Source organism: Diplotaxodon limnothrissa, linkage group LG2, assembly GCF_057381915.1.
Source record: "Diplotaxodon limnothrissa isolate DT_005_m linkage group LG2, D_limnothrissa_male_GT1.1, whole genome shotgun sequence".
Lineage (NCBI taxonomy): Eukaryota > Metazoa > Chordata > Actinopteri > Cichliformes > Cichlidae > Diplotaxodon > Diplotaxodon limnothrissa.
Window position 1 is genome coordinate 33,169,175 of NC_140597.1, and position 23,361 is coordinate 33,192,535.

At 40.4% G+C, this 23,361-nt stretch overlaps 2 protein-coding genes across 3 annotated transcripts; one reads left to right on the forward strand and one right to left on the reverse strand.

Annotated features, from left to right (window-relative positions):
• The first annotated feature begins 6,763 nt into the window (after positions 1-6,763).
• On the forward strand, positions 6,764-18,979 carry LOC146638897 (calcium-binding protein 5-like). Of its 2 annotated transcripts, XM_085371505.1 has the most exons (8): positions 6,812-6,844; positions 7,397-7,657; positions 15,584-15,775; positions 17,066-17,096; positions 17,220-17,354; positions 17,485-17,594; positions 18,720-18,867; positions 18,954-18,979. In XM_085371505.1, exons 1-8 carry the CDS (start codon positions 6,812-6,814, stop codon positions 18,977-18,979), a joined length of 936 nt encoding a protein of 311 aa, XP_085227631.1. The 2 variants fall into 2 exon arrangements, with proteins under 2 accessions (XP_085227639.1, XP_085227631.1); XM_085371513.1 differs by lacking the exon at positions 15,584-15,775 and having other exon boundaries at positions 6,764-6,844.
• A 2,801-nt stretch (positions 18,980-21,780) lies between these two features.
• On the reverse strand, positions 21,781-22,811 carry crybb1l1 (crystallin, beta B1, like 1). The gene is made up of 5 exons (XM_085371520.1): positions 22,719-22,811; positions 22,494-22,612; positions 22,281-22,413; positions 22,041-22,183; positions 21,781-21,952 (listed from the first exon to the last, which is right to left on the reverse strand). The coding sequence occupies exons 1-5, from the start codon at positions 22,809-22,811 to the stop codon at positions 21,781-21,783; spliced, it is 660 nt and encodes a 219-aa protein (XP_085227646.1).
• Positions 22,812-23,361: the final 550 nt, after the last annotated feature.

Sequence of the window (23,361 nt, forward strand, 5' to 3'; positions counted from 1 at the left end):
TAGTCCTGCGGCTCCGCGTGGTTTTGGAAAATAAATTAGAAGTATTTAGCTGAAGTGTATTTTATTTATGTTAGTTCTTTTTTTAACTTGTAGTTCTAAATTGGAAGATTATTGTGATATTGAAATATAAAAATAAAATTATATTCTATTATTTTTTTCATCGCTCAAAATAAGCGTCACACTCGTGGAAGCCGGTATACCCGCCGAAACGCCGTGCATCTATCGAGACTTTCAACCCCAGGTAGGTCAATTATGGATCTTCGGATCCACATGATGTCAGCAGCTATTCTCCACCGTGTGCTATGTTAAAAACAAACGCCGCTCACGCCTCACAGATGACAGCTTACAGTCCTGCGTAAAGATGAAAGTGACTTCGTACAGCCCCGATTTGCAGACGCTGTGCGCAGAGGTTCAGGAGCAGAAGTCCTATTGTAAACATATCACGGCAGACCCGACGATGTTTGCATGAACATGCTTTTCAGCATGTCTTTATTGACCACTTTTCACACACGGTTGCTGACACATACAGCAGGCTGTAGCTTTTCAGCTCACAGTAGTGATGGCCCGCTTGAAGCTGACGCTCCGGAGCGTGTGTCGAAAAAAACAACACACTGGTTCAGAAGCACTGTGTCGAGGCTTGCTTCGTTTGGCAAAAGTCACGTGACCAGTGACGTCCGAAGCTTCATTACGCACGTAACTGCTTCGGTACCTGATTCAAACGGATATAAGGAAGTGAATCATCCACGGGATTCGTGGAGTGTGTTGATGGTGACAGATAGCGACGAGGTGATCATTCCACTGACAGATATGGAGCCAGCGAGGAAGAGAGGACGTTCTGGCGTGTGGGAATATTTTGAGTTGATTTTGCTCAATTCATTTTATCTGCCGAAGTGAAAAACTTGAAATGTCCAAAATCATGTTTTCATAATGTAAATATCATTACAGCATATGACTTTAGGAACACTTCCATGTGAATTAAAGCTAATGAAGACTACAAAAATGTATTTGACACTATACGTACATTACATTGCTACACAGTTTAGAAAATCATTTTGTTTATTGTTTTTAGGTGATAGTCTGCAGGACCCAGGGATACCTGCATATCTACCAACTTACAGTGTAGTTCCTGCACTCCACAGCCTCTTCTGTTCCATGCAAGTGGATTTTCTCCAGGGCAGGAGAAACTATTTCTAAGAAAAGAAACAGACTCAGCCAGCGCACAGTAACACTAATCCTCTTTTTAAATGTAAATAACAAAAGGGCTACCTTACATAGATCATGTTTTTACTTTGCAAGTTCTTGATTAGGGGTGGGTTTTGATTATCGCTTTTCTGATTACAATCCATGCTAAATTGAATAAAGTGATATTGATTCATTAAAATCCCGTGTCGATTTGTAAATTAACGTTATTATGCCTGAAACGCCAGCATCTCAGGTTAAACCTCACAACATGTCGTCAAACACCATACAGCTAAAACAGTAACTGCGAGCAGGTTTACGGATTCTGCATACAAACGTAAACACAGAGCGCGGACCCGACGCGTCAGAGTCAGATTTTGGTGTGTCGTCGGGTCCGCGCTGTGTTTGCCTCTTTTTTTTTTCGCTGGCTTCTGCAGCTGCAGGTTTCATAACTCTCTGTTTACATCTCTAATTAAGTCTCACATGTGTCAGCTTTCTTTTAATAGATACGAAATTATGGATATATACTGATACATGACCAGAATTGTAATATTTCTGACTGAGGCAAAACTTTCCAGATTCCAATCAAATTGAATCGGATCCTGTATCGAATCAAAATGATTCTACAAATCAGTGACGATGCAGCCGTACTCAGCTTCCTAAGCATTTTCCCTTTCCAGTTCACAATCAATCCCACCCCTAGGTCAAAAATATGTATAGGACAATTGGCCTCATCTAATATTTTGTATGAACCTGTCCAGCTGTCCAGTGATTAAACGACAAGTAGATGGAGGCAGGACTTCACAGCAGGGGCATACTCCATAATGTGCTGTGCATTATCATATGTATATTATATATATTGCTCACTTATTGTATTTACCAACATCAAGGAGTTATGAGCAAAGAAAGGCCACACCATAGTGCATGTTTAAATAGGGAAAGTTTATTGATCAAAATGTATTACGCAAATACGCATTACATTTTTTTCAGCCCCCCAATCGAGAAAACAAAACCAATTACATGTTCAAAGCAACGGAACGGTGGCCCAATATCAGAGAGAACTCCACTCTTGAGTGAGCAGTGATAATTGAGCAGTCCGTTTTATTTTGCAGATTCAAGCTGCTCTTCAAAATTTTCACCACCAGATGTCACCGGAGAGGACTGTGTTGAAAAGCTTCGAGTAATGAACCGTTTTTCAATACAAGCTTCAGTGCTTCGGAAAGCTTCATTTGGCCATCACTAGCTCACAGCCTTACGCATACCAACACAACAGCACAGACGTAAAGGCGGCGAGGCGTGATTGCGGGTCCGCTCAGGTGCGTCCGCCTCCCCTGCAGCGGCGCTGCAGACCACACCCCGCTACACATATTAACCAGGTAAAATACATATTTAGGCAGAATTTTGCAAATATCTATTTTTCATTTTTTAGCAGCATAGTGCTTTTTTTCCAATTATTTTTTAAAAGTCAGGTCAAGGCTCCAAAAGCCCAAAGGCGATATAACAGTTTTTGTTTGCTACATGGATCATTTTAGTTCAGCTGGGTGTCTTTCCTTTTGTTATATTTCTTTAAGAGTTCAAAATGTGTTACTTACATAAATAAAATGTAATTTTCTCTGTAGCACTTCAAGGATTTCATAAGCAACACACCTTAGTTGTTCAAACAAGGCATAAAGGTAAAAAACAATATATACAGTGTTATCTTCATTTTAGATGTCAAAAAGTATTTGACATCTAAAATGTCAAATACCCAGTGTTTTCTTTTGCGTGGAAAACCAGGTCCAAATGGCTCTTTCGGTGTTAAAGGTTGCTGACCCCTGGTCTAGATAGCTGACATGAGAGTTTTAGGGTATAATTAACTTTGATTGCACATGTAGTACCAGCAGAGGGCAGCCAAAGCTAACTTCGAATGAAGCAACTTTAAAGCATTTTTGTGCAACATATGAATGCCACCCTCATGAAAATGCGACCCACTGGAAGCTGTTAGATGAAGATTTTAAAAATGATCAGCTCAGACAAATTAGAAATATGCTGCAAGTGGTAAAACATAAACTTAAATATCAAGAACTATCCACAGACTGTATAGGAAAGATGGTTGTCATCTGAAGGTGCCGGTATGAATGTGAGTCCGTTGTTTTTAAGAAGTGATGTGTTATAATGTGTAACTTTAAACACTGCCACTGAAATACAGTGCTGTGCAAAAGTCTTGAGCCACCCCTTGATTGTTTATATTTTTCTAGGAATTTGGGAATTTAATGAAGAAGAAGGAAAAACCAAGTTTATACAGTTCTAACAAGATTGAAAGTCAACTTATGTCATAAAAATCTTTATTTTCTAACACAGCCTGAACTGTAGTAGGCCAGCCTTGTTGTAATTTCTTAGTATTCAAAGTAGTATTCAGGAATAGTTCTCCAGGCTTCGTGAAGGACATTCAGAGCTCTTCTTCGGATGTTGACTGGATTTTTGTGTTGTTCTCTGTTGGGATGATCCCACACTGCTTCAGTTATATGCAGGTCAAGATGGGACTGCATGGTCGAACAAAATCTGACGTCTTCTGACTTTTCCATGTTTATCGTTCCATCAATTTTCACAAGATCTCTGAAACCTGAAAACCACGACAGAGCCAACGATGTGCTTTATGGGTGGCTGTAAACCAGAACGACAATTAATTTGACCAAGGGGCACCATGAGAAACTGGGACTGTTGTGGAGGGCTGCACCAGTGCAAAAGTACAGTTTCTCATGTGACCCACTTGGTAAAATGTTGCAGAAGTGTTCATGTCTGCTATAGATATTTACTGTTACCCTGCTCTCCTGATCTCCTCCGTACATATTGCTAACAATCATTTGAAGGTCCAGAAGCATCTCTCTGGTCCTGTGTCATCTGCATCTACAGTTCATCTGCTGTAGATGGTTTTTTGGCCCAATTTTCTCAATGTCTTTAAGGACAGTAATTCAAGCTTTTACACAGTGTTATATTCTTCAGTATTACATTATGATAAAAAAAAACGAACACTGAAACTTCAAAACATTAAAGCAAGGATGAAAACTCACTGGAGAAGAAAGCTAAATGAAATAAAAGTGAATGAATAAAAAGACAGTCAATAGTTTCTGATATAAAAACCTTTGTGGACTTTATTGTGATTATTTCTTTGTTGCTGATGATGCGTCAGAGAGATTTCATTTAACATGTATCACAATATAACACAACAACCCTCAACCAGTGGAAACAAACGTCATTTTTGACACAAGCTCAACAAAAGCTGAACATTTGAGTCACAACATTGTGTTAATCAGTTGATTACCTGTATCCTACCCGTGGTTGAGTTTGGTGTTTACCTGTCACAGATACGCTCTGTGTTCTTCTTTCACTCTGCAGTTAAGCAAGGTTAATGAGTCCTCTCCTGCCAGTTGAGCAATTCGGTAATCTGTGACTACCATTACGACCAAATAAGTAATGAGAATTAGTCTGACCTGAATAAAACGTACCTGTTCTGCCTGTTTAATCTCTGTGTGTCATCTGCATACATTACTCACAGACTGTGGGACTGACCTGTCAGGGCTACGTACAGCCTTCAGTCGAACCCTTCTCTTCTCTAACTGTTCTGATCTGTAATTAGATATTATTACAGGCTGATCGACACGCAGTAACACAAGCCTTCACGTCTACATTATTGCTCAGCTGGCCCTCCCACTGCCATTCATCACATCTTTGAGTTTCTTTAAGGTCAGATAAGCCTGAGATGAAAGAAAATGAACAAACACACACACACACACACACACACACACACACACACACACACACACACACACACACACACACACACACACACACACACACACACATTTTTTTCCCTAACCTCTAATTTCTCTTTCCATCTCGTCCATTCATTCTTCATCTTTCCTCGATCAGATGACGGGTCTGTTCCCAAAATATGAGCCGCTATTTTTAACCCTCAGTCGTGTAACTTGGCTTTTCTGTAATGGATCTCTTTTCTGCCTCCACTCAAGAATTTGTCTCTCCATCTTATCAATAATCAATGAGGAGAGGGGCTAAAGAAAGACAGCCGAAAGACAGGGTTAAGATGATTAATGGAAACCTCATTAGGAACTGGAGAGAAGTGAAGCTATACATTATCAGCGCGTCTGGAGAACGCACACTATCGGAGGTTAACTGGAGATGCGAGGGGCAGAGCGGCGATGGAGGGAGCTTTCAGGGGAGGCAGTTAGGAACAAAATGAGGGGGGGGGGGGGGGGAGTGAGATGCATCATCAGCTCAAAGCTGCTAGTGAAATGGATGGGGTTGATTGATGGGTTTTATTTATAGAAAGATGATGCTTTTAGTGGAATTAGTTGCTTTAGAACACCAAAAGGCTATGGAGTTGTTTCTAGCGAGCTGAAAAGCACAACATTACATGCTTATGAGAACATTCGTGTCTAAAAATAGGGGTCAGTGGTTACATGTTCACCTGTGCATGCACGTGTGTGGGCTCAGCCATGCTTGGTGGATGAGATTATGCGTGCAGGTTTCCCTGAGGTGATGTGTTATTGCTCACTGAAAGCCTTTCATCATCGTATGGCTGCTGAGGTTGGTTTTTTTTTGTTTGTTTTTTTGCAACTCTTCATCTCTTTCTATCTCTCACTGTTTCTAAATGAATAGCTGACCTGGGCACTGCAGAAAAACATCCAATTTGTTTTACAACAAAGGCTTCAAATGTGACAAGGGGATTGAGGGCAGATAGATTGGGAGAAAGAGACGAGAAGAAGGAGAAGCACAGGGAGCGACGAGGATTATTGTCAGGGGGAAATGATGGTGATAAGAAAGAGAAAAAGATGGGGGGAAGAAGGATTCTGGGAAAAAGATTGAGATAAGATGGGAAAAGATGAGTGTAAACGACCGGGAAAACACGAGAGAATAACGAGATTACGGGAATTATAGGGAAGGAAAGGCAGGTTTTTATAAAGCCTGTGTTTGAGGTAGAGAACCCGGCAGAGAGGAGGGAAGTTTACCTGTGATGAAGGGGAAAAGGTGGAAAAAGGGGAGGAAGAGAAGGAGAGAGAGAGGTCAACGCACTACAGGTAGAAAACGCGAGGGAGCTAAAGTTCGGGAGGTATAGAGTGTCACCTAAATTATCTGGAGATAGCAAGTGGGGGCAGAGGTGCTGGAACTCAATCCCGGAGCCAAGACAGCAGCTGATGATAAAAACCTCCTCACCTGAGAGAGATGGACAGAAGCTTGATGAAACTCTGAGGAAAAGAACTGGAGGAAATACTTGGAAGGAAAGGAGGAAGCAGGAGAACATTTGAGCCGTAGCATTTTAACTCCTTTTGTGTTTCCCGGGACAAAGAGACAGCTGCAATCACTGCGTGAAGGGGACTGAATTTTTAACACATTTTTCAGAGTTTAAGAAAAGAAATCGGTCCAAGCTGACTTTTTTTTGTGGTGGGAGGGGGAGTTTTATTACACTTAAGACATAAAGAGCTAGAGCAGAGGAGAGGAGAGCAGGGGAGAGGGAAGCGAGAGGGGGAGGGAGGGGGAGGGCGAGCGACGAAGAGAGAGAGTGTGTGTGTTAGCCCGTGACACCGAGATGTTCATGATCATTCGAGAGCCGGCACCCGGGGGAGCCGCTGGAGCGATGAGCGCGCCACCAGAGAGGAGCGCAAAACAGGTGAGTGGGTGCAGATAGATATATATATAATTGTGTCTGTGTATGTGTGTGTGTGTGTGTGTGCATCCTTACATGCTGTGTGCCTATATCACATTTTATATTGTGCATGCTGAAGTTTTGTTTTGCCGAAAGAATGATAAGAGTCATTGATACAAAAGATGAACTGTTGATTTCTTGTGGAAAACACATGTTACCCATATGTGACAACTTATTAAAGTTTTAAAACAAACTGGATTACTGTAAATGGGTTAAAGGATTTCTATGTAATAGGTTAAAAATGATCTTTTTAAAAAGATTTTTATAATGCATGCATTTCATAACATTTCGACTTCTGCAAGTTGTGTATTGTTCTTATTTTGGCATCTTCCTTACAAAGTATGTTCATGTCACATCTTCCTAGAGCAAATGTTATAAACTAAACATCTCACGTTTCAGGCAGTGAGCGCTGTGGCACTGTATTTCATCTACAGTCTCAGTAGTATCGGTCATGCTTTATATTGATATAAGTTTGAGTGCACTGTTCTACTCTCCTCCACCCCTGCCTTCCCACAGGTGCAGGCTGCTATCAAGAAGAAGGTGGAGAAGCAAAAGAAGCGAACCAACGACCAGGGCGGGGGTGGCGGAGACGCTCAAGCTGCTGCTCGCAATCAAAAATCCAAATTACCCCCGATGACGGCAGCAGAGGCGGGTGAGGACAGCGAAGCGCTGGAGGAACAGCTGGAGGAGTTGATGGAGGGACCGCGGAGGAGAGAGAAGGAGAAGGAAGAGGAGCCCGTCGACCTGCTGCCCATAGTGGACTCGGTGTTTGGACAGGTAGGAGTGTGTATGTGTGTGAAGCTCATCTGTTTCATACTCTGCAGTGGACGTGTATGTGTGCGTTCTTGTATGTATGTCTGACACTTTTGTTACCGTGTGTGTGTGTGTGTGTGTGTGTTAGAGTGTGTGTGAGTGAATAAATGTGTGTGCATGTGCATCAAGTTCTCTGGCTGATTGAATGTCTGGCTTCACAGAAACCCTAAGCCTAAGCCTTCACTTCAAATTTAAAGGGTGGCTGTGGTCCAGCTTTTGTAAAGTAGCGGTCTCTCTCGCAGCCCTGCTCTCTTTGATCTGGCAGTTCAGAAAGACACAAAGCTAAATTCACAACGGCAAGGTGAACATTAACCATTTTGCCTTGTAGTTTAACCCTCGTGGAAAAAGCCAGAGCTGCAAAGCGCAATGAGTAGAAGGATGATAGCGTGAGTTTGAGAGGATTTAAGCTCTACTTTGGGAAACATTACCAAAGTGTAATCCGTAATAGATACCAGTAAAGTCAGCCAGAGATCTGATGGACACCCTATCGCTGCAGCCATTCTATCAGCTCCATATCGCATCACATCCCATCAATCACATGCTAAGAGGTGACACATGACACGGCACGATAGGCCACACCATTACAGCGCTGTAACCCGAGGGCCAGACGCGTGGGCTCGCGGTGTGAGACAGCGGTTTGTGTGTGAAAATAAAATCAGAAGGGATTACACCGAAGTTAAATCCCTACCCGCTTCCTGCTGCTGATTTCAAGCATGGCTTGTGAGTCAGTCAGTATTTTCTTTTTTTCTTGACATGTAGAAAGAGTCATGTCCACCTGATCGCGTCAGCAAACTCTGAGGAGGGTGACGATGAGTGGGGCTGAGGTTAGAAACAGGAAAGCAATGTAAAAAAAAAAAAAAAAAAAAGTGATGTCAGTGGTGATGCAAGTGATCCAAATTAAGAGAGAGCAGCAAGTGAGTGGGAGAAAGCAGCCAGCAAAATCGGAGAGAAGAGAAGCTTGAGTACTCAAGTGCAACAATATGTAATATAGCCTCAGATCACACTTGCTTACATAAAATAACCTGAAATTTTAACACCAGTGTTGAAGGAGCAGCTTTAAGAGCTGTGAGTGAGTGCACCATCGGGCCCTTGGTCACATGAATGTGATCTTGGTCAGAAACTGAATTTCTAAATGAATTATGTGAACAAACCCCAAGTAAGAGTAATTTCCCCCTCACTAACCGAATAACAACTATCCATCAACACGACGATATGTTCAACATGAATTTGATAACAATACATGAAAGCATCTGCTTATAAAAGCATGCCTAAAATATGCAAATGGTTGCAGAAAGTTGCTCTGCATGCAGCGCAGCACAAATTGAACGTTAACTGACGTTTAACCTGCCGGCGTTCTAGTATGAAGTTCATGTGATGTAATCCAGCCCATGTGAGAACAAAGCAGGTGACAGTCCAATGATTTCATGTGAGCGAGTGAGGACCATGTGCACACGGTGCAGCATCCTCACTTTAAACCAAACATTTCCTGCACTATGAATGCGTCTGAAGCATGAATTGTATATAAAAGATGGTTACACCATAGTAATAGTTAGTGAAGTCACATTTTTGAAACTTTGACTTCATCATTATCATCCTGTCAGCTTTTTTTAAAGCTAGCCGCCACATGGGAAGGGTGAATCACAAACGAAGGGACACGGCATTCTGTGACAACGAGCACACACCGCTTTATTGACATTGATGTTTTGGCTCTAATAAGAAACATCATGCACTTGAACTTTCCAAGTGAGATGATAAACTCATCAGAAAGTTTTCAATGAGGGCACAGACCAAGCGAGCTGCAGGTTTTATCGTCTAAACTTACAATGCTGTTGACTTCATTTTGGAACCAAAGCAGTCTCCCTCTGCTGGCCATTAGAAATGAGGCAGGCTTAATAGACTTCTGCACTGGCCTCTATTTTAGACAGTCTTAAGTCTTAAGGGAGCTCTACAACTATACTTCCTTCCTTCCTTTTTTCATCCCTTCCTTCCTTCTATCCATTCTTCCTTCCCTCCTTTCTTCACTTTCTGTCTGTTCTGTCTCTTCTAGTGTTTCCCGGTGTCTCGACAGCTCTCATTTCTGGAAACCTGCTGATGTACACCTGACACCAGATCACACTCACATCAGAGATCAAGAGTATGTTGAGTCCAAAACAAAAGACAGAGTCACATTACCTGAGTATGGCACATCTCTATCATACACACAGCACACACGCACATATGCACGGTGTGTTAAGTTAAAAGTGTGTGTGCATTCAAATTAACCACAGACTGCAAGCATGACAGTCGCTGAGCGCTGATGTCCTGAGAAGAGCAACTAAAGAGTATTCAGGACCCAGGAACAGTGTGTGTGTGTGTGTGTGTGTGTGTGTGTGTGTGTGTGTGTGTGTGTGTGTGTGTGTGCGCCCAGTTCTCAAGACCATCTCATTTACGTGATTAATTATAACCATCAGTAAGAGAGACCCAACCTGGTAGTTAATCAGATTTAATGGTGTCTTCAGTTGCAATTACTGGTGTTAAGTTTTGTTTCAATGTGCAGCCAATAGAGTGAATCATGCTGGAGCTCACAGAAAGAAGTGATTAATCTGCTAATATTATGTGCTGAAAAGCTGATACTCATATTTATCTATTAAATGAATGTATGTAAGTTTGGAGGTTGAATTGTATATACTCTACTCAAGGTTTGTACTAATTTGTACTAATACTAATAGTCTGTACAAGGTTGGTACTTTCGGAAATATGTTTTCCATCTCAGACAGCTAAAAATGTAAAACTTAGAAATGACAGTTAATTATTAATTTATTGCAAATTAATTTTGATTTGTAGGTACAAATCAAAAATACAGAAAGTCTTGCACTGAAAGCTTTGCAAGAAAAATCACAGCACATCTGCACTATAAAGTGATGCTTGGGCTCCAGTTAGAGGAGTTGCAGCAGTGCTTGAAAGTTAGTGAACCCTTTAAAAGTTTGAATATTTCTGCATATTTATTTAATTAAAACTCAGTAGATCTTTGCACAGTTGAATGAGGTAAATGAAGAACATGATATGTGTTTATCAGACTTCTGATACCGACTGTCCACATGTCCTCACAGATGTGTAAAACTGGATCTTTCAATTAAAAAATAAATGACGTCTAATATTTTTGTCACATTTTATTATTTTGACTTATTAAGGAGCCAAATCACAACAACAACCACCTAAAGGTGCATTATATTATAAAGGAAAAGACCCTATAATCGATTAAAAAAAACAACAACAATCAGACGACCTCCTTTAAGCAAACACTTAGCTAAAGTGGGAAGAAAAACTCCCTTTTTTGTTGTTTTTTCCCTGTAGAACCCAGAACAACTGGTGTGTTTTTTTAAGATATATTATATATTATAAGAACCACTGCACAGAAACGTGTATAAAACACGCAACTGTGTTAAACAGTTTTCATGTGACCACCACTTTGATGAAAAGCTTTACATCCCAAACATCTCCTGTAGTGACTCCCTCATGTACCTTTGTAAAATAAAATAATCTGTTTCTATCAAATCACATGAAAGCTCTTTGAGAGAAGTGATCTATCTTCATGCCACAAAAGCGTTCTTAAGCTGCAAACTCGTTAATTCCAGTGTTGGCATTCCGTGTTTATCAATCACAATAAGAGTCTTATTGCAGAAAAAAAAGGAAAACTAGAAATCTAGATTTCCATTTCTAATATATGACTGCTTAATCTGCCTAAAGTATCTCCTAAAAAATAAACAAACAAATAAAAAGTTGGTACTCTCCCAGACATCCACTGCTGCAGCTGGCAAGTGATACTGATGTTAGACCGGTCCTAAGGTGGCCTCTAGTGGTCACTGGAGCTTATTGCAATAGACAACGCATGCATGCAGAGTTGCCATTAGTTTTAGCTAATGAGTTTAAGAACTCTCTCTGCACACACTGATTGTGCTCTAGTGTTCTATGTTCATGTTTTCTTGTTGCTGACTGAGAGTAGTATTTCATTCAACTGTACGCTTGTAGATGTATCCACTGCTGTTTCTATAATTTTCTCCACCCCACACTGTATGTATCAATTAGGGCAACTAATAGCTAATAATAAACTGCTAACTGGGTGTATGATTTAGTACGGAAAAGTACAAGAGAGACAAATTTGGAGAATGAACAGCAAGAGCCAAAACTGGATGAGTTAAATCTACCTCCTGCAGTGTTTTACACACACACACACACACACACACACACACACACACACACACACACACACACACACACACACACACACACACACACACACCCTATGAATCTCTTTTTCCTGATCCTTAGTCGTCACCCTAAAATCTAAAATTAAAAGAGTCCCCACAATGTGACTAAACAGAAAGATGAGTGACACACACAGAAGCACACACACACGAGCCGTATGGATGCACTGTAGTAAGCAGCATGCCAAATCTGCTTTTGGAGAGATTTGCCGGCAGATGCTTTGTAAAAGCTCAGATGACCACTTAGCATTGCTCTCATAACCTCCACTTGAGATTTTAACTTTATGCCATTATAACTGACAGCTCAGCCAAAGTAGTCCATGGATGTAAGAGCTGAAGTTCAAATTGAAGTTCATTGTGCTTTTCAGTTCGACGTGAGCTGACACACTTGAACGCCACCAGGGTCTCACTGTGAGTTGCATAAGCTGTCATTTTGTGAAGCATTACAGCTCACTTGTTGTATTTTTCCATTGGTTTCTAATTTAATTACCACATAATTGAAAAACACATCTAATACTTGTTGGAAAATACTTCACAAATCACAGCTAAGTCAACTTCTTATATTTTTCAAAAACGCAAACACTCAGTTTTTCTTTTGTTACTTTAGCAGGTTTCATTTTTTCACTTTCACATTTTACATTTGGTACACTTTGTACACTTTGTACCCATTTTTGTGATCTTTGGGGCCCATGAACTGAGTGTCACAGGGACCCTTAATAGCTTGGACATGTTTTAAACATACATGACAAAGCAATGAAAACGTACATGTTATGTTTTGCATTAGCCCTCATGCTACATGTACAAATGACCACTGATAGAAGGGGATCACACTCTAAAACATCATAAATAAATCATAAATATAAAATAATAATAAATAACAACAAATGTAATAAATAAAGATTCTTTTATTGTTGTAAATAAAATGCAGAGGACATGCAGAGGGTTGGTGAGATAGAGGAGGATGCTAGGGACAGAGTGAGATGGAGGCAGATGATCCACTGTGGTGATGCCTAAAGGGAGAAGCCAAAAGAAGAACATCATATAGAAGCACCTTTTGCATTTATTGCATGTGTTGAATGCCACATGTTTGACATACATTGTTTTATCCGGTGACTGTGGAGGTCATTTAAGTATAGTGAACTCTGCCACATTCAAGAAATGACGAGTGGGTATTACATCAACAAGGCAATTTGCCCCAGAGCACTGAACTCGCTGGATATTTTCTCTTTGTTGGATCATTCTCTGTAAACTCTAGAAATGGTTGTGTGGGAAAATCCAAAAACCCCAATACGTCAGCACCAACAACCATACCACATTCCAAGTCACTAACATCACCTTTCTTCCTCATTCCAATGCTCAGTTTGAATTTCATCAGGTCGCCTCGACCATCTCTGCATGCCTAAACCTATTGAGTTGATGCCATGTGATTGGCTGATTAAATGTTGTGTTAATGAGAAGCTGAAACCGTGTGCCTAATAAAGAGGCCAGTGAGCGTACACTGTCCAGTTTGTCCCAGCCTGACGTTGATATTAGGTAACAGCTATAGCACTCCTACTGGCAACAAGAGGTCAACCTGATGTGACAAACATCATCATATTTACATTCATTTTACATCATGTGTTCTTTAATACCACATAGTGCACACATGCAGTGATATGTAATCCACAAAAAGTCCAAGCCTTAAGACATCTAAAGTAATAAAACCCTCTGGTGTTCTTCACCTCTGATATTCATCTTTAGCCAAGAATTTGTTTTATATCTTGTTTTTAATATTTATGGTTTCAAATAGTGCATGCTCTATTTCCAGGCCAAGTTAAAATATTTAGATTCTTGTTTATCCACATGAGAAAAGTATGTCTGTTTCCGTTTCTTCCTTTGAATGTCTTTAATGTATTCTCTTCCCTTTTTTCTCTCTCTATCACCCTTTCCTCTTTAATCTGAAAGGGCATGGATTAATCCCGCTCCATTCGTGTCCTCTTAATTCTCCCTTTAAAACTCTTCACACTGTAGATGAAGTCATTTGAATGCTCGTGCAACATGTTGACATGAGACAGAGAGAGAGAAAGGGGGGAGGGAAGACCGAGTGACAGAGAGGAATGAGGGGGGGATTAAAAGCACCGCGTGAAGAGCCGAGAGTGATGCTGTTTCTGTGGAGTGACACATAAGCGAGCTGTGTTCAGTGCGCTCCACTTCTGCTCAGTCATCCAGTTTGTTTTTGTTTTGGGAAGATCATTTGGTAACGTGTTCAGTTTGGTTTGGGTCAGTGGAGATGACCATGAATGGATGAGGGCCGTTCCTCTTTTTCCATCTCTGTTTTATCCAATATGATGACTATTAACCAGAATGGGAAACTCAGAGGGATTTTTTAGCTTGTGAGCTTGAACTTGACTTTAGAAGTCCACAGAAGAAGAGCGCAGGGAAATAGGAACATAGAAAAGTGACAGGGGAGGTCTGGTAATGGGGAACAAACCATCTCTGAACGATAAAATGAAGAAGGTAAGTGTACTTTATCTCCTCTTTGTTAGATTCGAACTCACTGCAGCTTAATCCTCTTGCTTGCACTCGCTGACTGAAGCTTTTTGCCTCCGTGACAACCGCAGCTTTCTTTGGATGTTGTCTCACTGTATCATTTTAACGATTGCATGTAAATTAAGAAAACAGGAAAAAATATATTGTCGAAATTCTAACGCTTTCCTTTTTTTTTCCACCAGTGAAACTGTTTCCTTTTATGGTAGTTACAGGAAAGCTTAGTATACAGACTGCATCACTTAAAGTGCTATTTAAGGACACACTGTTTGTGTGCAGAAAATCGAAACGTGCAAATTAAAGAGATCAAAATAATAGATTAAAGTAAGACTAGATTAAAATTTTAAAACATATAAATTAATTTTACAAAAATGTATATTCTTTGTATTTGGATCTGTATTTATTTGTCCTTTTTATTTACTGTCCACACTTGTTTTAGAAAATAAGTTTTTGTTCATTTATTCCTTATTTTTTAATTATCCTCCATTTAATAATTAAAATTAATTTGTCATACTTTTTTCAAGATTATTTATGCATTTTAAAGGATAAATAAATACAAAATCCATATATATATATATATATATATATATATATATATATATATATATATATATATATATATATATATATATATATATATATATGATGAGCTTATCAATGCTTGCATTTATTTTAATAGTGATTTTAGATCCATGATTGCCATATTTATTTATTTAGCTTTTTTTTACTGTTACTTGTAATGTTCACTGCTTCCTACTATTGTAGCCGTGTTACTTACTGACGTGTAGTTAAGCTGTCAGTCTTTACACTAGAGAATTAGCAAACTCACATCAGCTAGTTTCAGCAGCTTGAAGCTGCAGCAGCAGGATTGAGACTTATAGATTATTTTCAAATCAAACTGGTTTCTCACAGTGAGGACTGAGGCTGATGAGGGCCTCCTGCAATAATGAGCAGCTGTATCTATCCTATAGTTCTGGCTTATTGCCTTTCCAACGTTTGACTGTAGAAAAGCAGGGGTCTTACTTTGCCTCTGAAAAGATATTGACTTGCTTGATCAGTCGCACATTTGGTGTGACGGACAGTAAGTTTGGTGGTTTAACACCCTGATCTGCTTCCAAAGCGGGTGATACACTGGCGCTTCCATCGTAAGGTGAGGGCAATGAGCCAGCAGCTGGAGGGAGATGAGGATTTGGATGTAGAGGATAAACCGTTCAAGGAGTCCCTCGGTGCGCTGGTGAAGAACTGCAACATGCTGCACAACATCGTGGGCCCGGCCTGCATCTTCCTTAAACAGGGCTTTGCTAGGACGCTCGTATGTAACAGGAAGTCACAGAAGTGTGCACACTGTGTCCTACCACAGCCAAAGTGCAACTTTTTCCACTTGTGTCGATTCATTTTCATCCCCACATCGTGGCTGACCCTCCTGCTCTTTACCAGCTGTGTCATCCCCCCCTGCATTAGTGGCTCGGGTCAGACAATTAAAATCCCCAGGCAACGGGCAAGCTTAAAGGGGTCAATCACTGAGAGATCATTGGAAAATCATTGACTGGCCTTGTGGAGCTTGTACGTGCCCTTGGTAAAGAAAGGATGCAGGCCTTTGTGTGAACTGTGAAACAATCACACTGATGACCTGTGGCCTTTGCTTCACTTCATATAGGTGAAGACAAAAATAAAATAAAATAATGGTCTAAACCTTTTTAGTGGATGTTTTTTTAATTGGATTAGGAGAAATAATAGACTGCCCAAACAGGGGCAACTGGAATAGAAAACTTCACATCAAAGTGGAAGTGCAACACTTCTGGGAACGCTTGGGGATTCTTGCTGGAAGGAATGCTAGCCACAACGTTGCTTTGCTCTACTTTTATTGTCAGGATTTCTTTTACTGTGTGAAAATGAGAATTTGATCAAAACAAATGCAATCAAATAATAATTCAGGTTACACACACAAGCTTGAGTAATGTATATATTTAGTGTACGGACACATACATCCGGACAGTGGACATATTCCTAAAACTAAACCTCTGACATGTCCTAGTCTCTAGATGTTTGCAGCCTGGCATCCTCCAAAAAGTAATCTGGGTACTCACTGTAATCTATGGTGCAGGAATCCCTGCATACAATAATCAGATATACGGTTTAATCCATGTAGATGCCCTGGAGCTTTCTATCTAATGCAGCTTAGGGATCATTTTCAGCATTTCATTGATGTGCAACACCCTGGAGTTAAAAGAACATAAATATCATTGTGATTCATAGTTCTCAAAAAATGAATCTTTGTCCAAAAACATTGGCCAGACGTCAAGACGCTAATTATACATAACAAAAAATATTTAACATTTCCTCTCATTATTCATCTTTTCTGTTTTGTTTCACTTGGTGCTTCTGTTTTTCATCTGTGCTCTGTCTAGCATCACGTGTTAAGTGACACAAGCTGTATGTCTGTGTGCTTAGATTGTGCTCCTCAATGCCTGCGTTTACTTTTTATTGTCTTATTGCCAAACAAACATTGTGAATATTTTCAGTATGAATGTTTGCAAGGTGAGGGGAAATCTATAACTGTGTGAAACATGAAGCTAATATGTGAAAACTTTCCCCACGGCAGGACAGAGAGCTGCGGCCAGAGGAGATCGAAGGTGAGGTGATTTATCCGCTTTTTTTAGCTGTACATGCATTTGATATGATACCCGCCTTACCAGTAATAACACGTGTTTTGCGTGTTTGTGTGTGTGTGTGTGTGTGTGTGTGTGTCTTACCAGAGCTCCGTGAGGCATTTGTGGAGTTTGATAAGAATAAAGATGGCTACATCAGTCACAAAGACCTGGGCGAGTGTATGAGGACTATGGGATACATGCCCACAGAGATGGAGCTCATTGAACTGAGCCAGCAGATCTGTGAGTGCAGCAACAGCCTAAAATACACGAGACAGCAGAACAGAGTGGAAATAGATGGCAACCGTGTGTGTGTGTGTGTGTGTGTGTGTGTGTGTGTGTGTGTGTGTGTGTGTGTGTGTGTGTGTTTCAGGTGGCGGTAAAGTGGACTTTGAGGACTTTGTAGAGCTGATGGGACCCAAGATGCTGGCAGAGACAGCTGACATGATCGGAGTCAAAGAATTGCGAGACGCATTCAAAGAGGTCAAGAGACATGCTGTCATTTACAACATAAAGACCTAAACATAAATTTAATTGTAGTGACTTTATTAACAGCAGCATTGGATTGTAGCATGTGACTTTGCTGCTATGAAAATATCAGTTGTGGGGGAGGCCTGTAAATCAGAATCCATTGGGAACGATAAACAAATAAGACTAAGCATAACCCTTCAAATATAAAAGAAGAAATAGAAGCACGCAGGAGTTTCTGGAATGAAACTTGGATAAAAATAATCATTTATTACTGTGCAGTTTGTTTATGGAACAAGTCAAGCTCATTTCTCCTTTGCAGACCTTCATTATGGGTTCAAATAGACAGGCCGATCTTTGTAACCATAAGTGGGAGGTAGGCTTTTTTCACAGCAGATATTGTGACATTTCATAGCAGAAAAATCACAGGTATGCATAGTTTAATGATGGCTGGATTCACTCAGGTTAGACCGTTTCAGGATCCTGGCATTGTGCATGCTCACTCACTGGAATAGCAAACAGAGCCACTTCATTTTTACCTTTGAATAGTATACTGTATGTTAATGTGCATCAATTTACCAGATACATTAGATGTCAGCATGTCAGTTCATAGCAAAAATATTAAACGTCACCTTATGTCCCAGGGCAGGTCACATAAAACATAAAACAATAAGCAAAAACATACAGATACACAACACAAACCAACAAAAACAAACACATCTGTGTTTAATGACACCTTCATTTTTCCTGCTATAGAAGGCCAAACAGGTCCGAAATACTAAAATATATTCACATATAAAGAAATGAGAGCTATGAAGGTTAGGCTACAGCAAATGAATCCAAAAAGAAACACAGTAAGTGCAAAACAAACGTCTGAGAGGAAAGAAACCTTCACTGTTTTTAGTTGTCATTTGACCTTTCAGGGCAGTTTTCTCATCATGTTAGTGGCCGACAAACCTACAACAATGCATGAGGAATATTTCTGTTAAAAATGAAGATTTCCTAGATTATAAAACTTTAATATTTTGTGTAATTAAAGTCACAAATGCATGAGCAAAACACAATAAATATAATAAGTAAATAATTGAAGAATATTCATAATTGTGCTTAAAAGGACTGTTTCTTTCTGTCTGTATCCAGTTTGACTCTAATGGTGATGGCCAGATCAGTTTAACGGAGCTGCGTGAGGCCATGAAGAAGCTGATGGGAGAACAAGTGACTAACAGAGAGATCAACGAGATCCTCAAAGACGCTGACCTGAACGGAGATGGCCTGGTGGACTTTGAAGGTGTGGGAAGGCCTTGATGGGATCAGTTGACTGATCGTGTTTATCCTCCTCTGTTTCTCTCTCACTTCTTTTCTCGTCTCTTTCAGAGTTTGTGCGAATGATGTCCCGCTGACCAGTCCACGTGTCAGACAGACATTACGCAACTGCTGGCTAAGCATCACACTACTCTGTAGTGGACATCCTTCATTTGCTCTTAAGAGCATGCATCTCAAATTATATTTTTGTATTAAAAAGTAATGAAACAAAAAAACTGTTGTAGCTAACAAAGACTGCACATGTACGAATTTAAAGGTGTAATATGTACAGTAGATAAATATGTCAAACATATCAGCAGCTTCACATTTACCATTTTCAGTTTTTTAGATGTATTTTTATATGAGTGTTTGTTCTTCGAGTGTAAAAGCTTGTTTGTAAAATCATAGACCTGTTTTTAATTAATAAAACATATATAAAATGGACAAATTGTTCAATTATTATGACCTGATACATAATTAAAGACCCAGACTAGTTTGATGGACAATGAAGTACTAGAAGGACCAACTGCTACACATAAGGAGGATGACATGGATATAATATATTTTTAAACTGATCAACTTTTCTATATTTGTATTCATTAGTAATCTACATAACCAATCTTTAAGGAAATTAAGGTAATAAACAAAGATACACTGAGCTCTAAAATCTGCCGTGCTGTAAAGCGTTTGGATTGCGGCTGATGGCAGCTATTACATGTTGTTTATGCCAAATTCTGAACATTCAAATGTTTCAGTAGACTCATCACACAGCTGACTGGTGTGGCACCTGGTGTGGTCTTCTGTTGCTGATGGCTGATTGCCCAGATATGCTCTTTTGTTGTCCTCAGGTCAAAAATGACCCGTAGGCGAATGGCAAACAAGTATATGGGAATCCCGAGGACAACACAAGGGTTAAGCGAGTTACTGTTGTCTTTCCTTCTAACCCGAAGCACTCTGGTCAGCCTCCTCTGACCTCTGGCATCAACAAGAGATTTTTTTTCCCAATGAACTGCTGCTCCCTGGATCTTTCCTGTTCTTTGAAGCATTTTCTGTAAACCCTAGAGACGGTTGTGTGGGAAAATCCCAGCAGATCAGCAGTTTCTGAAACACTCAGATCAGCCCGTCTGGCACCAACAACCAACAACCGTGCCACATTCAAAGTCACTTAAATCAGCTTTCATCCTCATTCTGATGCTCGGTTTAAACTTCAGCACATCGTCCTGACCATGTCTACGGGCATAAATACATTAAGTTGCTGCCATGTGATTGGCTAGTTCAATATTTGAACTAAAAGCAGTTGAACATTATATTTTAATTTCAACATTTAAATTTTTTATTGAATTTTATGCTTGGCGAGGTTAGAATTAACTAAAAACTAAAACTAGATGTAGAAAAAAACATTTTTTTTAATTAAAATATGAATAAATATAAAAATTTGGGGAAAAATTAAAACTAACTAAAACACTTTTGTTAACTTGAAAAGCTAAAATTTAGTTAAAATAGAGAAACGATCCTTAGTTTCAGTATTTCTTAGTCACTGATGGACGCATTTATTGAGACTCCGGAGGTCTACTAAACTGCTTTCAAAAAGTTCTGCATTTTTATTGTAATACCTTTGGTCTTTTTCCTGAATCCTGCCTCTGACATATGCCCTGCAACTAAAAAGACTAAAATTAATGCTGAAAATACTAAATAAACAATTAAAAAAACAATTAAAACTAAGCATTTTCAATAAAAAATAAACCAAAACAAGAAAATCCACTCTAGAAACTGAGTTAAAAACAAAAACTCAAAACGAAATAAAATTAATAACTACGTAGAAAATACAAAACTAGAAAATAAAAAACTGTGATAACTCTGGTAGATTCATCGCTATTAAGATGTTTTGGTTTGGGGGGTTTTACAATATATAAAAGAAGTTTAAAGGAAATGAGTTTGTGTTTTATGTTCAATTCAAAACAGAAATTTCGATGGGACCTCTTGTTATGCAGAGCCTGTGCACAATGCAGCAGTCACATGATCAGAATCACATGTCTGAAACTGCTCTGCTTCCCAACTGACTCTTTTTCTATGCAACACAAAGCATTGTGCCACTGGGAGGTTTTTAAAGCTGAGTATGCAAAGGTTTAACAAACCCAAACCAGAAACAACATCAGTGTTTATTCAATGAATTTTTAACAACCATATGTTGACACTGAAAACTGTGATCGCACAGAAGAAACACTGGCTCGCATTATTAAAATAAAGAAAAAAAAAAATTTTTAGTGTCCGGCTGTCCACATTTTTATCCATTTTTTAAATGATGTGTTATTGATTTATATTAATTTAAGTGATTTCTATGTAATAAGTAACAACAACGACGTCTTTGAAATCAAGATTTTCCTTTTTATTGAAAACTTGGCCAGGATTCTGTACAGCAGAGAGGGTGTGCAATGCACAGGGGCAGGAAGACGAGGGAGCAGGGGGCTCTAAGGACTCAGTTTCCCATGGTGCATCATACCCTGAGCTGAGAATCGTGTATGTAAAACAGTAAGAGACACTCCGTTCCCTCTACTGTGTCTCAGAGGTCTGTGGAGGGGAATGAAGCGAGGGACTAAAAATAAAAATAAAAGAAGAAAAGGGAGGAAAGCAAAGCTCAGCCCACAGGGGAGAAAGAGAAAAGTAGAAACAGAGAGGAATGGAGGGTGGTCTGATGGTTTTGTGGTCCAGCTGGCCCTTCCACTGAGGTGTTTTCTCCAGTCAGGGGCAGACATAGATCCTCACCCTTCCCCTCACTGCATTAGATCAAAGACCTTCTTAAGGTACTAAGGTAAAGGCCTCAGACGTCTCTCCCCCTTTCCCGCTTCCTCCGCCCCTCTCCCTCACCTCCGCTTTTTCTCTTTCTCTCCTTCCCTGAGCCTCACTTGCTGGCCATGGTGTAGCAGCCCTGTTGGTGCCACTGCATGTCACGGATACGCCTCACAGACTGGAACTGAGGATGGCGGGCGCCATATTCATTGAAGTGCCTGTATTCGCCCTTCTCCAGCAGGTACTGGCTGCCACGGTATCCAGGGAACTGGTATCCCACAAAGCTGGGAAAAAAAGATGAAACATGTCAATTTATTTGTTTTTATGGCCTTTAAATTTGGTATTTAAGCTCCACTGATGGTTGACACTCACGTTCCACAGCTGACAATGATGCTGCCCACTCTGTCGGTGAAGCCATAGGAGAACAGGCTGGGGACGTCATCGTCCATGATCTCCATCTTGCGGCCCTTGAACTCTCCAACCTCATACAGGCAGATCTTGTGCTTCTCGGGGTCCTGGCACATGGGAAAATAGAGGGAGACAGAGGTTTTATTTAGAGGGGAGTCTAAAGAGGAAAAAAAGTGACGTTTTAAAGAAATAGAAGATTTTTACCATTCTGACGGGCCTGAAGGACAGCAGGTAATCGTTCTTCTGGCAGTTGCTCCAGGAGTCCCAGCGGGGATACTCTCCCTTCTCCAGGATGTACATCTCACCGCAGAAGTTCATCTGCTCGAAGCCCACGAAGCTGCGGACGAGGAAGCGTCATGAAGCAACCAATCTAAATCTTAGATGCACAAACACAAGTGTATTTCATTTGACACTTACGGTCCACATTCAACACGCAGGGAGCGCACGCGGTCCATGCCCATCTCACACACATTCATGCACTCATTGCTGATTTCGATCATGCGACCCTGGAAGTTCTCCTGGTCGAACACGTACATCTGGAGGAAAGTAATACGTCAGAACAACATCAGTAAGGGTCTGTGATGTGAATTTTTTCAGCGTAGCCACTGTTATCTGTATCTGAAACAGGAGAGAACCACCCACCTTGTAGGACATCATTCCCATCTCAGACTTCTTGCTCTGGGCAGCCTTTCCGTCAGTCTGGGAGGAAGTCTTGGATTTATCTCCGCTGGACATGATTACTGAGTGGAAAGAGAAACGGAAGAAATAGGGAGAGATTGTTTATTCGTGTGATAAGTGCAGCCTTTCGTATTGCCACGAGATTGTTGAGGAACTCAAATGAATTAAAGGTAAAGGAAAGCTTAAACCTAATCTATGCCCTTTCCACTTGCTGCTGGACCTCCTGCTGGCGTGTGAGCGTGTACCTTACCTGTGTGTGCGATGCCTGTGCCGAGCCTCACTCAGAGTGTGTGTGGCTCGGAGTGCGCCCCTCGCTTTTATACGCTGGCGCACATAGGAGAGGGATTATGGGAAGAGAAACAAACTCGCTGAGGTCAGAGACAAGAGACAAAAGAAACCCCGCATCATCAGAGAGGGACGGACCAAGGGTGATGGAGATGGGCAGAGACAGAGGAGGACAGACACCAGCTGGAGCACAGACTGGCCAATTAAAAAGTAGTCAGGTTTAGATTTCAGACAGTTTAGTCTTCTGTCTCCCCTTGAATGCGTGATTTAAAATAAAACCAAGTTCCCCAGACTGTAGGAACAGAATGTATGAAGAGTAAAA

What these genes read in the sequence shown, in the direction of transcription:
- LOC146638897 (XM_085371505.1), top strand. Translation starts at nt 6,812, where the DNA reads ATGAGCGCGCCACCAGAGAGGAGCGCAAAACAG. An exon ending in AGGGCTTTGCTAGGACGCTC is followed by an intron (nt 15,776 to 17,065) that starts GTATGTAACAGG and finishes TCCCCACGGCAG; the next exon opens with GACAGAGAGCTGCGGCCAGA. An exon ending in GCGGCCAGAGGAGATCGAAG is followed by an intron (nt 17,097 to 17,219) that starts GTGAGGTGATTT and finishes GTGTCTTACCAG; the next exon opens with AGCTCCGTGAGGCATTTGTG.
- crybb1l1 (XM_085371520.1), bottom strand. Translation starts at nt 22,811, where the DNA reads ATGTCCAGCGGAGATAAATCCAAGACTTCCTCCCAGACTGACGGAAAG. An exon ending in CCTTCAGGCCCGTCAGAATG is followed by an intron (nt 22,184 to 22,280) that starts GTAAAAATCTTC and finishes CCCATGTGCCAG; the next exon opens with GACCCCGAGAAGCACAAGAT. An exon ending in ATCATTGTCAGCTGTGGAAC is followed by an intron (nt 21,953 to 22,040) that starts GTGAGTGTCAAC and finishes TTTTTTTCCCAG; the next exon opens with CTTTGTGGGATACCAGTTCC.